General features: G+C 39.6%; 1 protein-coding gene across 2 annotated transcripts; it reads left to right on the plus strand.

Moving 5' to 3' along the window:
* Positions 1 to 258: 258 nt before the first annotated feature.
* LOC114541372 (non-structural maintenance of chromosomes element 1 homolog) lies at positions 259 to 20,224 on the plus strand. Of its 2 annotated transcripts, none has more exons than XM_028561310.1 (9): positions 259 to 447; positions 14,768 to 14,889; positions 15,551 to 15,628; positions 15,939 to 16,040; positions 16,560 to 16,601; positions 17,110 to 17,226; positions 17,661 to 17,728; positions 19,589 to 19,662; positions 19,807 to 20,224. In XM_028561310.1, the coding sequence occupies exons 1-9, from the start codon at positions 342 to 344 to the stop codon at positions 19,893 to 19,895; spliced, it is 798 nt and encodes a 265-aa protein (XP_028417111.1). In that variant the 5' UTR covers positions 259 to 341; the 3' UTR covers positions 19,896 to 20,224. The 2 variants fall into 2 exon arrangements, with proteins under 2 accessions (XP_028417111.1, XP_028417117.1); XM_028561316.1 differs by having other exon boundaries at positions 19,810 to 20,224.
* Positions 20,225 to 21,377: the final 1,153 nt, after the last annotated feature.

Here is a 21,377-nt window from a genome sequence, read left to right on the forward strand (position 1 = left end):
TCTCCCGTTCATTCCACGACGAATTGTAAATTTTTCCCCGACAGGGGGGCTAAAGCTCCCCGACGAGGGGCTGTAGCCCCCCTTGCCCTCCTTCTGGCGCCACCCCTGGGCACTACTGCACTAGGCAGTTTATCACTGATCGCTACTTAGCTTTCCAGTTTGTATATAGAGTTCACTGGCTTACTGCTTGCCCGCGATCGGGTGGAGCAACCCGTCATTTCAAAGTGAAATTCAACGCCGTTCAGAAGTTCGCGGGAAAATTGTCACTGAAAACCTATGCTGTAAACACACAGCATATGAGAACTTTAAAATTAGTCTAAATAAAAAATTTCAGGTGCAAAATGCAGAAATCACACCGTCTTTATCTTCAATGCTTTATGGCAAGGCCATTCATGTCAGAGAAAGAAGCCAAAGAGTCATATTCAAGTTGTGTTGAAGTATTTCAAGGTATGGAAGATGACAATAGCGATATTATACACTTAATGTATGCTCCCGAGGGAAATAGTGAGTATTGTTTTCCCAAGGGTCTGAATGTTTGAAACATTTTTCCCAAAAGTCTGAAACATTGAGACTCGAGGGAAAACAAAACTCACTGTTTTCCGAATTACTAGGAATGAACCAATCACATTTAAAGTACACAGCACCTATATAACAATATATATTATTTGAATATTTCTGACACATGGTCCTGCTATAGTGGTGCCCACTGGTGTCAGATACCATGTTTGGACCGATTTTAACTAAATTAGCCCATAAACAATTGCAACATTCCAATTTATATCCACAATGCTCAGAATATTTTCCAAATTGCACCTGATGGATTTTAAAGTATATTGCACATTCAACATTTGCATTCCTCAAAATGGCTTCCATCTTGTGGGGCAATGTTGCAATGTTACTGCAGAACACTGGGTTTGACTGAAGATAAGTTGAACCCAGTACTACAACCTGGTGAGTTTATTAAACTTACAGTGGTATAGCAATTTCTTCCATTACATGATATGGAAACATTGCATGTTTAAATTTCCAAGTGCTGTCATTCACAGATGCAGGAGTATGTATATTTAAAAGCCTGCAATATTTTAGATTAGTGCGAAGGACAAGTGCTGGCTATTTCTAATATTTATAAAAAAGTGGTGCAGTTGCTTCTGCTTTATATATATCTGCTCGTAACAATGGCTAGGCTTTTTGATTTGGAATTGCTAAAATTTAGCATGTTTCTCACTTTTCTGGACATAAATTCCAGCTGATATTCATTTATAAATATAGTGAATCAAGGTAATGTTTAATATTCTGACTGTTCTTATACAATTGTATACAAAGCATCATGATATAGATGGATAAATGTCTTGATCTTGAAATTTTACCATCTGCATGCAGTACATTTATTTTATAAATAGACCTGTTTCTATCCCATTTTGCATGATACTGTTCTGTGTTTTTCAACTTCTCGCTTGCTTTTAATATTTATTGAGTACATTACATATATAATTAATATTATGCATAACGAGTAAGTTTCTGACTTAAAAGGAGTATGCACAAACGGGAAGCGAAGTCCCATGCAAGGTGCAACCCCCGTACGTACGAAATACGTTCAAAAATACACACACAAATATATAATATCCATAAATAAGTAGACCCCCACTACACACTGTGAACACCACCACAAGAATGATTCAAGAGTAGGTAGAATTATATAATACTCACAAAGCATTATGTAGTGTATTCAGCTAACGCAGTAATGGAAACCGTCTAATACAACTACTTATTAAGATTTGTGGCACGGGCAGTCCCGCACCAGTGTCCACGTGCATGGCATGTCTACGTCAAATGTTGTCAACTTAAGGCTGGTGTCTAAGTTAAGTAAGATAACTGTAAAAGTTATCCTAGCATTAGAATGGATTGGAAAGTTAAAAAAAAAGATATTGACACAAAGACATACAAAGTCCCACACAAAGACATTGAGTATAAGCTGCTCAACTGGTGTGAAAATTGACAACATTTGCATTAAATGAGCAACGACTAGTATCTGCCAAATATCAAAATAAGAATGACCCTAAACATGTCAGTGGAAGTCAAATTCGAAGTCAAAAGTTTAGTTCAGTACAGTTTGTGCCATATTTTGAAATGTGAAATGGTAAATATTAATTTGCCTCTCTTAAATTCAGCGTACGTAGCTTAATCCAATTTGACTATGAGAGTTATTTGAAGACTCTCTTTATTACTTCATTTCCTAACTTCTGCACTTGCATCACTTTTTCCTGACACATTTGGCAATGGGAAGAGAAAAAGACAGTATTTGTTTTATACTTAGACCTCCTACACACAGCCTATGATAAGGCCCTTGTAGTTGTAAGACAATTAATCCCATATTGATCAGTGATATCACTGTGGCCTGCGGAAATAAAAGCGTTCCGACAAATTTTGAGCAATTCATTATCTTACCAATTCATTTTCTGACAAATTTTGAGCAATTCATTTTCTTCATCTTGTAACAGTATTTTCACGGACTAATCAATTTTCGACTTAATTTTCGCCTTCAATTTCTTGGGCAATTCATTGTATATTACCGTTGAGCTAAATGCCCGTATCGGCATTATACCCTTGGGAAGGGGGTGAAGGAGGTGGGCATGCCTTGTATTCTGGGATCAAACGGGAATGCGCGAGGATTTCGTCACCGCAATCAGCTTTAAACATATATTATACAAATGACTTGCATGCGTCGTACACCTGACCCTGTGACATTACGTTTTTGCTTTGCCAAAGCGTTAGGTTTACCTTTTGCCTTTGCTTTGGAATCAAAATGGATGCACGAATTGGAATTGCCAAATGCCAATTCATTTTCCACAAGATGTTGTTTGGCACTGCTGTTCCTCTTTACTAATCTTTTAATTTTGTCACTTTCGTCACAGTTTTTGTCTTAATTTTTTGTCAGATAAAAAAAATGCATGTCCGCAAGACTTTAACATCTGCTCTTTGGACATCAATCACAATTGATTGATTGATTGATATAGCTGTATAAACGTGTACATGTATATGTACACAACTGCCCCGCGTGTCCTTGGAAATCGGCTGCCTGAAAGAAAGAATTTTATTACTTTTGGTTTCACAATGATCATGCAAAAATAAGCGAAATAACTTTGATTAATTATTACTCGGCTGGTATAATATATTTGTCATGTAGCTATATTTGTCATCGGTCGAGGGTCAAATATACATAATTAAAGACGTATCAATTCATCTGCAATAAAAAGCTACATTCGCTTCTTAAAAACTCATTAATTCGGAGTTAACTGGATGTTGAGAAACCGCTGTTTAAACAATCGACACAGACGAATTCGGTCATTTCAGTGAAGAGATGTTGTGATGTAAAACGGTTAAGAAAAATTGAATATTTGGTAATGGCGAAGCTGCTGAGTTCAAATGTCGCAACATTCCTTGGTGTGTTTACCGCCAGTCAAAGTGTTGTCGGCTGTATTACAAATACGTTAGTACTTTTGTATTTTCTTTTGTCAAGAAGATCTCTAAGCGCAACAGCTGACAAACTTATCCTAAATTTATCTATAGCGGATTTTTTTGCCCTCGTAACGTATGTACCGTGGAGATCTTACCTTCTTTTTCTCAGGACTACGACGGGGAATTTTAAAATCTACACCTCGCTGTTTGTCGTGTGTATATTCTCGACCGGTAATGCGATATTGCTGATTGGATTTGATAGATTCATTGCAGTGGTTTGGCCATTAAGGTATAGAGTATTGATTACGTCGAATGTGTTATGGATTGCTGTTGTTGTTTCGTGGTTGACAGCCATTTTGCTTGGAGTCGGTCATGCCGTGAGTTATGAAATCGATATTCATAAAGAATACGAACTCTTGCTTTGTGCCTTGTCATTTTCACAGTTGATCATACTCTCTATCATCTACGCTGTTATACTCCGGACCGCAAGAGTCCAAGCAAGGGAGATGGCAAGACGGTTTGGTTCTTTCACAAGTACAACTTCAAATCAACACTATTCCATGAAAAGAACAATCCGTACAACATTCCTCATCGTCTGTTTTTTCTACGCGGTCTTTCTTCCTTATGCTGTGTATCGAGTCGTTTCAACTGCTGATAAAAGTATATCGAATGATGAAAAACATGTCACCTGGCGTTGGTTAAATGCATTCACCTTCTTGAATTCGTGTTTTGATCCCTTGATATATTTCTTTGGCATGAAGAAATACAGAACAAGGTTCAGACAACGATTATCACGAATCAACAGCGAAACTGCAGAGGAAATGCCTGCGCTCTCTAATGTTACAAGAGAAAGTCGGTCTCAATTGCAGAGCGATGTGATTTAAGCTGCATGGGCATTGACGTGTATTACGGCGTCCGCCTGGAACATACATCTTCCCTATACTGCTAGTTGCTTTGTAAATATCTCTCTAACTAAAATAATATACATTTAGGGATTTTTTGAGAAGAACCATGTAGATCTTCGGCGGGGACGTCGGAACGATGCAAAAGCAAGCGACCAGATTTTTACGTGACAGAACACTTCTGTATTGACGCATACTAGCGACTGTTTGCAAAACATCGCTTGTTGAGCTTTATCTTGTCGCGTTTTTTTTAGTGGTTTTTGTTATAGGGTTCCGACATGACGATTGGTCTATTCTTTAAGCGCTGTGGCTGTATATACTGTTGAGAAATGCCGTTAAAAGAGCTATGTTTAAGCCAACACGTTCACGTTTTTCTCAGATAGATCTCTCTATCACGACTTACACGATTCTTCCTCTAGATATTCATGCACCACCCTACATATTTGATAACCTGTGACGTATAAATTGATTGACACTTATTTTGTCTAACTAAATTTTATCCTTAATTAATAATATCCCCATAGTTCTCAACACACTCACCCTATTCCATTTCAGCGAAATGAATATATATGGATTGTTTTCGTTCACCGTCCATGATAACCCTGATTATAGCTAATTTAACGTAAATGATCGAATTATAAACTTTGAATAAACATTTAGGAATTACTATATAAATTGTTCGCTATACTTAACAAATTGTATATTTAAAGTTAGCCTTGTTTTGATCATTATCCGCCATGTCTTGAATACGAGATTCTGCTATCGCGGCTGCGTTCCGTCGTGGTCAGGAACATCTGCTCTGAGTTTCGCTGGTTTTGATCCTGACTTTGTAGTCTTCGCAGCCACGTCACGGGACAACTCCATCGGGTACAGATGTTGAACTGCGCGTTCTAATGTGCTCTGGCCCGCTCGTACTTTCCCCCCTCGAGCGATGCCGTCTTCCCCAACTATTAGTCTGTCGACCATTCCAACTCTCCACTTGCCTCGATTTCTTTCCTCGCCTTTCACGATAACTACGTCACCGACTTTTAACCGGAGGACTTTGCCGCCATGTTTCATTTTATGTCGTTCACGCAGGGCTTTCAAGTATTCACAAGACCATCTCTTCCAAAGAACGTCTTTGCATCGCCGAAGGTACCTCGCTCGCTTCGGAGATCTGAGTTTCCGATCCGATCCTCTTGTTGTTCTGGTAGAATATTCGGTTGGCCGAATTTGCAACGCGTTTGTTGTTAATATTGGTCATTGGACATCATCTTCAACGTAGCTCAGCGGCCGGTTATTTCCAGAATAATTGTTCCGGTTCCAACCAGGATAAATATCCGTTGCCAATTGACTTACACAAAGCTTGATTTACGTGTCCAATCAACCTCTCATAGTGCCCACCCCACCAGGGTGCTCGGCTCAAGTTGAATTGCCACTTGTTTGACATCTTTGCCAGGAAATCGTTAAACTTTTCGTCATGCGTCTTAAGCACTTTGCTCCGGTAACGAACGGCTTCGCGTTGTCCGCGGAGACCTTCGCTGGCCGTCCTTTTCTTGCAATGAATCGTTTAAGTGTTGCTATAGGTATTCCTTGGTACTCATGGACGTCGTCAGCTCGAGGTACAACGCGCAACTCAATGAACAAGCATATATGATGATGTATGCTTTGCTCACTTTCTTGCCTCGTTTACTGTACCATATAGGTCCTGCGTAGTCGACCCGCACGACTTGGAGAGGAAATGCTCCCTCGGTTCGATCTTTGGGTAATTTCCCGGGTTGTGGGTTTGGGAAGGAAATCGTATGTAATCGTTTGCAACCGAAGCACTTCTTAATGACGCGTCTGGAGAGTATTCTCAGCCGTGGAATCCAGTATCTCTGTCGCACTTTCGTCATCTTCAGCCCCACTCCCCCATGGAGGGTCTCCTTTTGGGAGTGCTCTACTGGTTTCTCCGTGTACGGGTCGTTGTCTGGTAGGTAGGTGGGATAGTCTCCTTGTATGCGACCGTGGCATTCGAGAATCTTATTTCCGTTCGAGTTAAGGTTGAGTCTCGCGCGGTTGAATCTTCTTTGAATTCGGGTAAATGCTGGTTCCTTTGCTATACCCTCGCTATCCACCAAATCTCTTGTTCTTTTGCATCTCCAGTTGACAAGGGACCATGTTTGCTTTTCTTCACTTTCCCAGCGTTAGGCATGAATCGTGAGATCCATACACATATTCTCAGGGTTTTCCAAAAGCTACACTTTTCCAATAATCGATCGAACACGTCCGGTTTCTGAATTACAATGTTCAGTATCTCTCTGTTCGTGTGGCTTTTCTCACTACAATAGGCGCACCGTCCCTGTTTTCACTCGCTTTGGCGCGCATCAAATGCGTTTGGTTTTGCCAAGTATGATGGTCTTTCGTTGCTTTTGGTAGGATTTCGCTCCGTCCATTCCCTAAGAGCGTCAACTAGATTAATAAAATCCCACTATCTAGACACATGCGCACATACCCGTTTACTTCTTTAAGTTTTCCCAATGTTTCTAAAGACTGTACGTTAAACAACAATTTACTGTAAAAGGCGTGAGTCTTACAAGTATTGGCTCCTTGTATGGTTGGCAGATGCATGATGTTTTGTACATTCGCGTTTACTTCTTTAAGTTTTCCCAATGTTTCCAAAGACTGTACGTTAAACAATAATTTACTGTAAAAGGCGTGGATCTTACCGGTATTGGCTCCTTGTACGCCTTCACAATCTCGCTCGTGTCTCCATACTTTGTTTTAAGGATGTTCTTCGCGCGTTCATATCCTTCGGTCGAAAATGGCAATCCGTCAATCGATGATCTCACTTTGGGGTCTATACAAGTTCCTTTAGGTATAAGAAAACTTCGTTACCGGTGCAACTTCGGTTTTATCAATATCTGCATCGAATTGATTCCAGAAGTGAAACTAATATATAAGCGTCCCGTTGACTTTCGTTATTTCAAACTTAGGTAGCCTCGTTTTCCTTTCGTAACGCTTTGATTTTCTGTTCGTGTTGCATCTGTTGTTCCATCATCGTCCGTTCTAGTTCTAGCTCTAGTTTTAGTTCTAGTTCTAGTTCTTGTTCTAGTTCTTGTTCTAGTTCTAGTGCTTAAAAAGCCTAGCCTGCAGTCAGGGACTACACTAAGCCGGTCGTTCCGTTCTTCCGCTGGGGTCTTTTGTTCACGTCGTTTTTCATGTTGGTTTTCCTCTTGCTCTCATGCCTTCGTTGTTTTAAGGGCGTTCGCGATCGCATTGTCCCAAGTCTCGTTGTCAATGGCGTCCGTCCAGGTTTTAATCTCTGTTTGATCATCTCCCTTTGTTCTTCGTACTTCTTTGTACCTCCACTTTTAGCTCGTATATTTCATTCACGTTCTTGGTTAAAGTGGTTTTCTGTCGCTCAATGCTTGCTGTGTTTCGATTTTCAATCTTTCGTTACACGTGTTGCTTCGATCAGTTTGCGTTTTGCGTCGAGTTGTTTCTCGAACTCTTCCATTTCTCACAGTATAATTATCCCGTTGCGGAGGTGCCACTTGTGTCGAGGATTGCCGTTAGAGACTATGTTTAAGCCAACACACTCCGTTAATTTTTTCTCTTTATTCGGATCACAGATAAATCACCCTCTCACTATCACGGCTTACACGATTCTCCCTCTAGACACTCATGCACCACCCTACATATTTGATAACCTATGACGTATAAATTGATTGACACCTGAGTTTGGCTAACTAAATTATATCCCTAATTAATAAGAGGAAGGTTTATTTTTAAAGATGGCTGAAAGCATTTGCTTTGGCGCGTTCATTACATATCTTTTATTCAATTTTTTGCGGAGATATGAACTTTTTGTTCAAGTGCCATGCAGCGATTATATTGGTCAGCGCGGGCAATTTTTCCAGATGTTAGGCTCTGGGATAATCGAAATCAGAAACGATTGTGATTGTTCGTTCAATACAATAGTTTGGATTATCCCAGAGCCTTCGTTGCCAGAGTAAATCGCGAGATTGTGAAAGCCTTCAATTGGCTTCAAAATGGTGGCGTTATGGGTTATCGTTCCAGTCTTTTTTGAGTTCACTGACGTGCGCTTTTCTAAGATGCATAACTTATTCATTTGTTCACATCCATGAGAAGAAGAAAATCGCACCTACAATCTTGGCAAGTGTAAACAGGCCTCTTAATTGTCGTGAACATGTCAAGGTGACTGATGTATAATTGATTTTTCTACTTGTGTGCTGTCAACAGTGACTGATTGGAATGAATACAGGAAAAAGGACAAATTTGCATCCGAAATATTTCTCGCCGGTGAAAAGGAAATATTCACGACAATTACGATAAAAAGCCAACCATGGCGACTATTGTGTTGACGTTGTCTTCAACCCGTCTTACATCTCTAGATAGCGAAATTTAGCAAACACGACGTGACGCCCAGGACAGGACGCCTTGAAGATAGCGCTTGGATATGGCGTAATCGTAACCATTGATGGACATATCACGCCATTTCGCGACGTCCTAGGTACAGTCCTGGGCGTCACGTCGTGTTTGCTCAGCAAATTTCTCTAATAACCCAAGCCATCAGTTTTAGCTCTGCTTCATGGACAAACAAGTTTCTTTCTGATCTTTGCTTTATGATGAAAACTATGGGATTTATTAAATTAACGGCCTCTATAAGAAACCCAGCATCCATGTAACCCGGCCATGCAGTTGGAAACCAGGGGCCGGTTGTATCAAGCCTTAGCTTAAACGGTGGATAAGTTCAAAATAGAAAGCAAATCCGGCCTCAAGTGTCTGCGTTGAGAGATTGTAAATTTTACTTTCCGAAGTAATAACTCTTTTAAAAAGAAAGTGTCTTTTTGCGCACATGAATATACAGCTGCCAAATTAGCCGTTGCCGGCTGGTGTGTTTAGGATAAATGGCTAGTGTGTTTAGGATAAATGGCTAGTGTGTTTAGGATAAGCTGCTGGTGTGTTTAGTCGAACTTTTTACAAAAACAAGGCGGTTAACCGTGCTGTTTTTATGTATGAAGTCAAAATTATCATTCCTTGGATGAAGATCTATAAATTATATCACATGTTCGCGCCGAACGCAGGGCCGATGTTGGGGAAATAGCAGTTTTTCACAGGCAGAAATGAATCTGCCCCATTGCGTAAGCGTCGACTGTTAACTCAATTCGGTATGCTTTTGAGAAAGATTGCCATGTTTTGATGTATATGTTAATAATTTATTAGCCTATAACGTTTCTGAATTATTTATCTGATGCTCAATTATATAGCTGTTAAACTTCGAATTAGAGATGTAAATATAGACATATTGCAACGGTATAGACTATAGTTCTGTCATCAATATTGACTGTGTTGACAAGATCCGATAGTGCAGTTGGATATTAATTTTGGTAATGGCGGATCTAATGAATACAAGGGTTACGATGTTTCTTAGCGTGTTCACGGCTAGTCAAAGCGTTTTCGGCTGCATCGCAAATTCGATGGTATTGCTGTATTTCCTCCTTAGAAGAGGCTCCCTCAAAACAGCAGCTGATAAACTCATCTTGAATTTAACAATAGCTGACATTTTCGCTCTCGCTACGTACGTTCCTTGGAGATCATACCTCCTTCTTCTCAATGCTGTGACGGCGAATTCGAACATTTACACGTCGCTATTTGTTGCATGTACATTCTCAACTTCAAATGCGATCGTACTGATAGGAATTGAAAAATGGTTTGCAGTAGTTTGGCCATTAAGGTATACAGTTGTTTTTACATCGCAAGTGTTTTGGATTGCCATTGCTGCCTCGTGGATAACGGCCATTTTGCTTGGAGTCGGTCATTATTTCAGTTTGGTGTTTCTCTTCCACACAGAATACGAACTTTTCCTTACTGCCTTGTCTTTCCTACATGTGTTTATGCTCTCCGTCATCTACTCTATCATAATACGAACAGCAAGAGCTCAAGTGAAGAACATCAAGAGACAACTTCGTGCCAAGACGGTTGCAAGACAAGCTTACCCTTTAAAACGGACGATTTGTGTAACCTTTATCATGGTGTGTTCGGCCTACGCAGTGTTCTTACCCTATTCAACATATCGTATTTTTTCAACAGCCAATAAAGGTCTATCGAAGAATGAAAGACGCATCGCTTATCGTTGGCTAATTGCGTTTGCATTCTTGAATTCGTGTTTTGATCCCCTGATATATTTCTTTGGCATGAAGAAATACCGCTCACACTTCCGCCGATTTTGCCAGAAAGGTAAACGTGGAAACAGAGTTATGGACGAAAGTACATTCGCCAATGTTACATGCCAGAAGAGTTCCCGCTTGAAATCCAATTGAAGGACATCCCGCCAAGGCCCAACTTGAATCTTGATACGTTGCAGGGTCGTCGAGAGAATCTTTCAACTAGGTTCTTCCAACATAATATTGATAGTGCCTACTTTGAAGAGTATCTGCCCGCAAAGAGAGTGACTAACTATGAACTACGCTATAACAATCTATATAATCATTATCGCTGCCATACCGAACGATTTAAAAACTCTTTCTTTCCACAAAGAGTTTTAAAACAATTATTTTAATATTCCTCAATTTTCTAAATTTTTAATATAGTCTAGTATAGTAGCTTTACTTAAATAGCTTTTAATATATCGTTTGTATGTAAATTCTAACGCAATTTAACCTTTGGGTTACAATGTTAGTTTCATTAAATAATAATAATAAATAATAAAGTGGTATTAAAACGTCTTTAACTTAAAAATTCGTCAGGTCATGCAGTCACTAAGTCGCATTCGAAATAATTTTCTTTGGCATTCTTACATACATACATATATATACATACATACATACATACATACATACATAATACTTTGCGTATTTAAACACGCTGGCCTCATCAGCATTGCTGTTTTTCATGAGGGGCGTACAAAGATTGCTAGGCTCATCGTGCTAGCCTCATCAGCATTGCTGTTTTTCATGAGGGGCGTATTAGATGTTTGCAGCCTGTATTACGTTGATAATACCACTTTATTACCTGTATTGATTGGGAATTAGTTGTAGTGTACAAGGACAATTTATTCTCTATCGTACTATATGGAGTGCGCTTGCGACAATTTCTATAGGAGTGAATTTTTTCACGTATTTGATATCTCGAATATTGCTTTCGAGTATTCGGTTTTAGTGTTGTTTCTCATACAACATGAGGACCAAATGCGAGTTGATTAACGGTTTGTGCGAAAAACAAACATTTGCCAAAAGAAAGCAGTTCCGACCCCGTGTCAGTTTTCCACTACTAACTATAGCGATAATTTTCGCGTGTAGCGATTTATTTATTTAAGAAATATTTCGCATTTGGCCGAGAAAAAGCGCCCGTTGAATAAGGACTATAAGGTGCTTATACTATATATGATTATATAAGTATAGAAGTAGGTGAACACTACAGGAAAAGCTTTCTCCTCGCTCTCTGTGTGTAAGAGATCCCAATTTTTCTTATCGTAACGATTGCGCCGATTTATACTAGAGTAGAGACCGATCATCCGTCTGGACGAACTTGGGCAAGCGAAAGATAGAAACCCATTGTGTGGGAAGTAGCATTAATTACTGTTGTATTTATGTAAATTTTAATATATTTTCGTACGCAGTTGGAAATTTAGTCGGCAGATTGCATAACTCGCTTGGGATTTTGAATCCCTTAGTACTCCTATAGTTTGAAAACTGCACAGCATGTCGACTAAAGTAATTAACTTAAAAACTAAAACTTACAGTCGCTGCAATAGAAGCGTTCGGAAAACTATCGAGTAATTCATTTGCTCAAATTTATCAGTTGGTTTTTAAGGAGTTCATCAAATATTTGGAAAAACTGCTAGAAAAACTCCTAACTTCAATTTTCATTACTTGCATCAGCAGCGACAGTGAATAAAGGCCGTGCGACACGGTGCAATTTTTCTTGCAACTTGCAATGCAATTCTACTTCTAAGAGATGTAAATTAGTGAAGAGTCTTGCAGAAGAAAAATGAATGAAGTGTAATTAACACAAAAGATACGTTGTTCCCAAAAACATTTCTCAAAAGTAGAATTGCATTGCAAGTTGCAAGAAAAATTGCATCGTGTAACAGGGCCTTGAATTGCGATGTTTTTAATTTCTAAATTGGGGTGTTTTTACAGCTGTTTTTACTCAGCCCCGTTAAACACTTTTTATTAAGGAATATAGTGTTTCTCAAACGGGCCGATGCTAATCTGTTGGTTCCCCTGTCAAAAACCACGGGCGTGAAAAATGCGGAACATTCGGAAAAGTTCCGCCAGTTTTAACGTGTTAGAATTTAGATATAATAATGTTCAATTATTGTTTTTATGACAAGAATAACCGGCGCTGTGTGACGCGTAATTTGCATAAGTCAAAATAAAAGTAAAACAAAGAGCGATAATAAAAAATTAACAACGCTAATTTGCATCTATGCTTCATTTCAATATCATGCTATCGCGATACTTTTTCTCAATGTTGCCACAGTATTGCACGTTTAAAGACAGTTTCCTAGTTTAGGTGGGGTTTCTTCGATCGCACGGAATAATTATTTCGCTCAATCTCATTTTGATTGTAAAAAGTCGACTATGAAGAGGATTTACTTGCCAGACAGAGCACAATTGAAAAGAAATATCGATCCAAAGATTTCGTAAAATTTCGTAGAATTCCACCTAATAATGGAAGAGCACCCTAATATAAAAGCAAGTTTTTGTTTTTCAGCATTTTCGTTCTTTCAGACAAAGTTGCAAAACGAATTGTCGGTGATTCAACTTACGTAAACGTTTAAAATAATTTGACTGATCAAATAAAAATCATCAAATAAAAATCATCGAATAAATAGATCGTTGATTTCATAAAGTTTGGATTCTGTTGATGATTTAGTGTGTTTTTTTCTGGCATAAAATTAATTATACAACATCTTAGAAGTTTTTCGACTTTTGCGTGCGTGTACGTACTTGCAAGTACGCGCAAAAAATTGCGATAATGAATTCGCCCTAAGGGTTGCTTTCTTCTCTCGCGTTTTTTGCTCGTATGTGCACGCACGTAACGTTGAAACGAAAAAGCAGCTTTTGGAGACTCACATGTACGTATATAAATGGTGTAACATGAAAGCAAAGCTCACATCTGTCAAGACTCTAGTGAGAAATGAAAATTTTTGTTGTATTGCGTAATGACTGCATTCCTTGGATATAGCCTTTATTTATGCAAACAAAAGTATCAAAACAAAAATCGCTCCCTCTGCTTAATTAACATTGTTCGACCGGCGGACAAAGGCGAAAAACATTGATGCCCCTCGTTAACACGGTGCGAAATTTCATGAACTTTGCAATGCAATTCTACTTTTGAGAGATGTAAATTAGTGAAGAATTTTCGAAATGTATTTATGTATGGCATAATGAGCCCGAAAGTTTCGCGAAATTTACATCTCCCAAAAGTAGAATAGCATTGAAAGTTGCGAGAAAAATTGCATCCTCTAAGCCAGAGCATAAGCAAAATATCCCAGTAAATGTTATACACCTAATGTATGCTCCCGAGGAAAATAGTGAGTTTTGTTTTCCTAAGAGTTTGAATGTTTCCCGAGACGAAGTCGAGCGGGCAACAATTTTTCACTTGTTTCCCTGGCGGGAAACATTGCATTTATTTAAAGTCATGTGACTACGAATGAACCAATCACATAGGATGCCACCTATATAACAAATAAAGTTAACAGCTTTGAAGGCTTTAAAAAGCATTGCTGCTTGCGCAAAAAATTCACATTCGCGCCCAATGTACGTATTGCTACATGTGGAATTACACTGGAATATCTCTGAGCACTATGAATAAAGTGATAAAGCATTTTGTTTTGTTACCCATTAGTGAATAACCATGAGAAATTTAAAGGCTTACAGCATATTATTATTATTCAGATTACCATTTGACTCAACACCTTCATGCCGCAAATTACAGATATTTTCGTATTACTAACTTAACTCTTATTTAACGAGAGCGATCTTTTTACTGAGACCTAACGGACCGAGGCCTTTTTGTGCAGACTGAGTTTCCCCCCGCCCCCTTCCCCCCATGCACTCTCTCCCCCTGTCCCCTTCCCCGTCGAGTTTCCAGTCTCGGATGAGTTTACCGACCCTAAAGGCCGTGTTACACCATGCAATTTTTCAGATTAGTAAAGAGTCTTCAAAGTGTAATAAAAGTCGATGCATATAGAGTGTATTAAAGACTAAAGTTTTCTAATTGTTAATTTACATCTATACCCAAACTAGAATTGTGATTGCAAGTTGCATAAAAGATTGCACCGTGTAGCACGTCCTTAATATTCCGCTAGTCATTTATGTACATGTCTTTTTGCGTACATGACTGCGTAAGTAAAAAAAAGGTAGTAACTATATCGGGCAGAAGATGCGTTGCTAAAAATGCCTTTTCTTTCACAGATAATTTTGATCCAGCCAATTTCCAGAGATGTATAAACACCATTAATAATGCTCTACAACCGTTGTTTTTGGAAATACGAAAAGGCGTTTCAGAAGATGACGGGAAATATTACTACGGATTGGTATGATTAGTGGCTACTAGTTAAAATACGCCGCTTTGTATGGCTATTTACAATGGCGAGTGGTAGAAACTAGAACGAGGCATTGTAAATGCCATACAGATCGGCCGCGAGTATTTTAACGTGCTTGTGAAATGAATAAATTAAGCTTAATGCATATTCAGGATGTGTGTAAACGCTGTCCATTAGATCCATAAAGGCGATTCCCCATTACGTCCGCCCCGCTGCGCGAGTGAAGCAGACGGTAATGGAGAATAGCCTTAACAAAGTTATGAATACTAATTAAGATTAGTTGTATCAAAGTTAATATATGAATTACTAATTGGAGAATTACAGATGCATACAAATAACCAAAATTAGACTCGTTAATTATCCATGAATCTCACAATATAATATACAATACGCCTTTTCAATCGTCCAAGAATATTTTTGGAACGTTCACGAAGAGAGTTAATGTTTTCCCCTAAATTGCCATTTCCAGTTTGCCCCATACAAAATTTACAAATACAAAACAGAGTTATTTCCCTTTGAATCGTAAAAAAGTGTAAGGAGGAATGCTCAAGATTGTCACTGAGCTACCGGGGGTTGAACAGAGCGAGCGTGGATGGTGATGCTTGCGAGTAGGTGATGGTAAGCTTATACTGTGTTCGCTGTGTTGGTCTAGGTGAACAGTAGTGAAGATCAAATTTCGAAGCTTGCGACAAGCTACACGGCACATGACGTCGAATATTTCAGGAAAGTGGTAAGAATTTTTGCTGAACAGTTTTCGTATGAATATATATTCGTTAAATACTGGATATAATAACCCATATGTACCACAGTAGACATGTATATATAAATAGGTTACCATATTTAGTTACCACAGATATAATTGCCACGGCATGATAGATGGAATTAAGGGTAGTGGAAATTTGCTCTCAAGCACGTATCTTCCAAGCTTCCCCCCTCCCCAGAGCTTTCTCTCCCTCCCCCATACTGTATGTTTGGATCACGTGATGTCTAAATCTCTATGTTTGGATCACATGATATCTTTATTTTTTTAATCTTTGTAGTTAGATACTTTTGTCCAGTCGGATGATGGAACGGCAACTTCCGTGGAACTTCTTCACGGCGCTGCTGATTTACAGAAATCGATGAGTGCTTCACATGCTGAGGTACATGGCAATTGATTATTAGTTTTACTGTAACTGCAGTTAAGATGCAAAACAGAGATTCTGCAGTAAATCCCTTGCATCAGGTACTTCTCTCCATAGTCTGCCTTTACTGCAGGTGACAATTTTTCACAGTCTTCTTTAGTGAGGGGAGTGCTGCCGATTGCAAAGTAGTTACTATGAGGAACCATACGACACATTTACTGTGGACAACACTTTCTTTAAGACATTGTAGCAGCAGTCATAAATTTTACGCACGCTATGGTTGGAACATGAAATTCACGATTAATTCGCTGTTCTATAAGATAGTGATCTAAAAAACGTTTTCACAAACGTGAAAGCGGTCAAATCCCCATCCAGCCCTCAGGATCCATCACGAACGCATTTCAAGATGGTGGTCGTGTTTTTGAAAATTTTAAATCATTGATCATTTTAAAAACTGTTTCTCCTTAGATATATTTTCTTATATTAAGTTGACAAATTGTTTTATGTCGAAAACTGTTTACTTTTTTATATCACTAGAAACTTCTCAATATGTGGGTAAAAGGCAAGTGGCTTTCTCAGGTAAACTTTCTTCGCTCTCACAAGTCGCAGTTCATCTCTAATGATGTATGACCGATGGTCCGTGATCATTGAACAACTATTGATCAATATCCTAGCCAGAGATATGCCTGGCGGGAAACGAATTCTTAGAATAAATATGAAAACCCAACATATAACTTTTAACAAAGCCATTAAACATTCGTCTTTAACTTAAGACATCTTCAGACTAAATTTGAATATATATAAGCTAATTAGATCTATTTACAAGGTGTTATGTTACAAGGTCGTAAAGATGATCATTAAGGATAAAAGTATTGAGCAACTATTTACTATTACGAAGAGGATGTATGTTTCCTTGGAATGCATGACCGGAAAATATTAAAAAGAAAATGGCTATTGACATAAAATATCACCATGACAAAGAAAATAGACTCCTTTTGGTTTTTCTTCCAAGAACGTCCATCTTCTTCGTGAGTGTGGTGAATCTTTTCTCTTTTCTAACTATTTAAAATAAGTAATCTTTATTTAGTCGTTAGGTGATTATTGGCTCGGTCCTCGAGCTGTACTGGAACTTCAACCGTACCTCAAGAGAGTTTATGAAGACTATGTGATGGATTGTAAAATATGTATGGATTTTGTTCTTCGGGTGGGTATATTCACACCTATTATCTGCATTTTCTGTCTTCAGATAAACTCCATTTTTCATAAATTATAACCTTTTCATCGAACCTGTCGCCTGTGGTATTTTATTTTTGCTGTTTTTTCACTAAAAAGGGAATAATGGTGTCAAAAATGACTGGCCAGCGAGCATGCGCTTCGTGCCTAAAAGTATTTAATGATTTATACATTTCGCATGTTTTGGATGCGGACTCGCACTCGTTTCTGCACACTCATTCCTATATTCATTTAACCAATAATGTTTGGGATAAGGCGACCGTTCGTCGTAGTTAAAAAAAAATTAACAACAAAATGTAAACAAATTGTTTGTTGATATTACGACTGGACACCCCTGGACTGTAGATTTACAATCAGTTTAGTCGCCGTGTATAATTTTTCCAATTCCTTTTAATTCTTAACTAGGGGCAAAGTTGTGTTGCTTGTGATTTCAAAATACATCATCATTGCGCGGCAAGATATTTTAAAGGAAGGTGAGATGTAGCAAATTGCATTTTCTGCATTGTATTATCAGTGGAAGTGGGCGTGAGGATAGGTGTGGTAGTGGGAGTTTCAGTGGGAAAGGCAATGGTACAAAGTAGGTACAGGAGTCGCAGTGTGGATAAGTGTGGCAGAGGTAGTACAAAGTAGGTACAGGAGTCGCAGTGTGGATAAGTGTGGCAGAGGTAGTGGTACGAAGTAGGTACAGGAGTTGCAGTGTGGATAAGTGTGGCTGAGGTAGTGGTAGTGGTGCAAAGTAGGTACAGTAGTCGCAGTGTGGATAATAGTGGCAGACGTAGTGGTAGTGGTACGAAGTAGGTACAGGAGTCGCAGTGTGGATAAGTGTGGCAGAGGTAGTGGTAGTGGTACGAGGTAGGTACAGGAGTCGCAGTGTGGATAAGTGTGGCAGAGGTAGTGGTACAAAGTAGGTACAGTAGTCGCAGTGTGGATAATTGTGGCAGAGGTAGTGGTACGAAGTAGGTTCAGGAGTCGCAGTGTGGATAATTGTGGTAGAGGTAGTGGTGCTAAGTAGGTACAGGAGTCGTAGAGTGGATAAGTGTGGCAGAGGTAGTGGTAGTGGTACGAAGTAGGTACAGGAGTCGCAGTGTGGATAAGTGTGGCAGAGGTAGTGGTAGTGGTACGAGGTAGGTACAGGAGTCGCAGTGTGCAGAGGTAGTGGTAGTGGTACAAAGTAGGTACAGTAGTCGCAGTGTGGATAATTGTGGCAGAGGTAGTGGTACGAAGTAGGTACAGTAGTCGCAGTGTGGATAATTGTGGCAGAGGTAGTGGTACGAAGTAGGTACAGGAGTCGCAGAGTAGATAATTGTGGTAGAGGTAGTGGTGCGAAGTAGGTACAAAAGTCGCAGTGTGGATAAGTGTGGCAGAGGTAGTGGTAGTGCGGATAGGTGTGGAAGTGGAAGAGGTAGTAGCAGATTATTACTGGATGGCGATGGAGATGGGTTTGGCAGTGGGAGAGATAGTAATACGTAGTAGGTGCGGGAGTGTCAGCGGCGATAGGTGTGGTAGTGGTGCGGGGGTAGCAGTGTAGATGGGCGTAGCAGTGAGAGTGGTCGTGTTACAAGGTAGGTGCAGGGGTGGCAGTGGAGATAGGTGTGGCAGTGAGAGTTTTAGGTGGAAGGGTGGCAGTGGAGATTGGTTTGGCAATGGTGCGGGTGTAGCAGTGTAGATGGGTGTAGCAGTGAGAATGGTAGTGTTACAAGGTAGGTGCAGAGGGTGGCAGTGGAGATAGGTGTGGCAGTGGTGATAGGTGTGGCAGTGGTGCGGGGGTAGCAGTGAAGATGGGCGTAGCAGTGAAGATTGGTGTAGCAGTGAGAGTGGTAGTGTTACAAGGTAGGTGGAAGGGTGGCAGTGAAGATAGGTGTGGCAGTGGTGCGGGGGTAGCAGTGAAAATGGATGTAGCAGTGAAGATTGGTGTAGCAGTGAGAGTGGTAGTGTTACAAAGTAGGTGGAAGGGTGGCAGTGGAGATAGGTGTGGCGCAGTGGGTGGTGCAGGTAGGATGGTAACAGTGAAGATGGGGGAAGCAGTGAGAGTGGTAGTGTTACAAGGTAGGTGGAAGGGTGGCAGTGAAGATAGGTGTGGCAGTGGTGCGGGTGTAGCAGTGTAGATGGGCGTAGAAGTGAGAGTGGTAGTGGTACAAGGTGGGTGCAGGGGTGGCAGCGAAGATAGGTTTGGCAGTGAGAGTAGTAGCAGTAGTGGCAGGGGCAGTTGTAATACTAGCGGTGGCAGATGGATTAGGCTAAATTGCACCCGGACCCAAATACTGTAGGTTATAACATCATGAGAACGGTATTGAAAGTATATTTTAATTTTTTTGTTCTATTGGTCGTTATAGAAGCGTAAGAAAATGTTCTAACTGTAATATTGATTGGCCTCATGAAATCGATGAAACACTTTGTCAAAACGAAGGTAATGCACTTATGTGTTTATATGTGCATGTAAGAACTGTTTTACTGTAGGTTCTGTAAAAAACAGATATATTAACGTAAAATAAAGGCTGAGTATACCTACTTAAGTAAGCTTCTATCATTCATACCGCGTTTATCATTTAAGAAGCTGATACTGCGACGAACTCTCAACCTGAGGAACCAAGACAGTCGTCCAATGTAACTCGTCCAGGTCGAAAGAGAACCAGGCGATGATGTATCTTCAATCAGATGCGTATATTCGCTTGCGAAAGATTACAGCTTGACTGTCGACATTATTTTAAAAGTCATTAATAGTTGATGCGCACAGAACAAGAGACTTTGCGCAGGATCGATGGTAACATAAATGAGTAGGTTTTGCAACCGTTTTAAACATTAATCCGACGAAATCTGGATACATAAACAACGTGACCATGTTACAGCTTTACGGTGGCGAACAATCGTTCGTTTTAAGATTATCTGGGGATTATTTTAAAAAAATTGTTAATTTTTGTTGTGTTCAAAAGTCGCACTTTGCGGCCAATAAATATAGATCATATGGTCTTTTGCCGAACATTGCCTTGTCTCGAGAGTACAAATATAGGCGTATATTATGCTTACAATTCAAATTGTCCAATTGGAAAGCAGTATTTGTACCACATGAGCAGTTGATTTTCCGGGATGTCACATCCCAGTCCCCAATTTCTGGCTGGGATGTGATACTATTTATCTGACGTCACGTCTCGCGTGGACTACACGCACCTACAGACAGTATACCGTATTGTATTATTTATAGACCATCCATTCATCCGTTGGGGGGAATTTCGACGAAATAATTTGGGAAATAATTTGCTCAATTCTCCTCACTATAAATGATTAACAATTTCTTGATGGTTTCCGTGTTTGGATGGCCTGATCCAAACACGCGGGAATGTTGCGAGGGTTGAGAAAAGCGCGCGAAACGAAATGTTGAGATTTTGCTTTCAAAACTATATTTTCCATTTTTTTGCATTCTGACATATACGACCATATCTTTCTGACGAAAGCCTTTGCTAGAGCTAGTGTATAAAGTAAAGAGCGATAGAATTTGCCAATCGTTAACTGTTTTCCACGACGCAAATTTGTCCGCGCCGACAACGAAATTCAGCAACGTGATTAGGGAATTAGCGACTGTAATCGTCGCAAAAAGTGTGAACATTTTGTGTGAACATTTGAACTTGGCGCAGTTGTATAAAACATTTAACTATGCTATAAGTATGTCATAAAAAAACAACTATATGATCTACCAATTATGTACAAACGCTGTCTGTATACTGGCTAACGGGCTTTAAAGAGTTGAAACGCCGATCATACACACAATGACAATCATCTAATAAGAAGTTAATTAAAATGTTATTATTTTGAATAATAGAACAGGGCCAATATCCTTCCTTTCGTCGGAGGAATCCCGGCGCCCACGCCCCACTGCTTCGCTTGTTCAGTTGTCAGATTCTGCAGACCATAGAGAAGATTCGTAATCGTCGCGTATCAGAACGAGATTGACAGCTGCTCTTTTGTGATTTGCCTTACGGCTCCAAAGGTTCGGACGCTATGGAAGCTTTAGCACTATACTTTATCCTGGGGGTCCAGGAGGTAACTCTAATTGCAAAGTGAAAACTTTCATCAAAGGTGAACATATTATATAGATACTGATGTGGGGTTATGTAAACTTCATGGTAT

The sequence above is a fragment of the Dendronephthya gigantea genome, unplaced genomic scaffold, assembly GCF_004324835.1.
Source record: "Dendronephthya gigantea isolate DGI-Jeju-01 unplaced genomic scaffold, DenGig_1.0 000003F, whole genome shotgun sequence".
Taxonomy (NCBI): Eukaryota; Metazoa; Cnidaria; class Anthozoa; order Malacalcyonacea; family Nephtheidae; genus Dendronephthya; species Dendronephthya gigantea.

Excerpts from the sequence above, each read along its gene's own strand:
- LOC114541372 (XM_028561310.1), top strand. The coding sequence starts at position 342 with ATGCAGAAATCACACCGTCTTTATCTTCAATGCTTTATGGCAAGGCCA. Across the intron at positions 16,041-16,559 it reads TGAGTGCTTCACATGCTGAG|AAACTTCTCAATATGTGGGT; the intron begins GTACATGGCAAT and ends TTATATCACTAG. Across the intron at positions 19,663-19,806 it reads AACACTTTGTCAAAACGAAG|AAGCTGATACTGCGACGAAC; the intron begins GTAATGCACTTA and ends TTATCATTTAAG.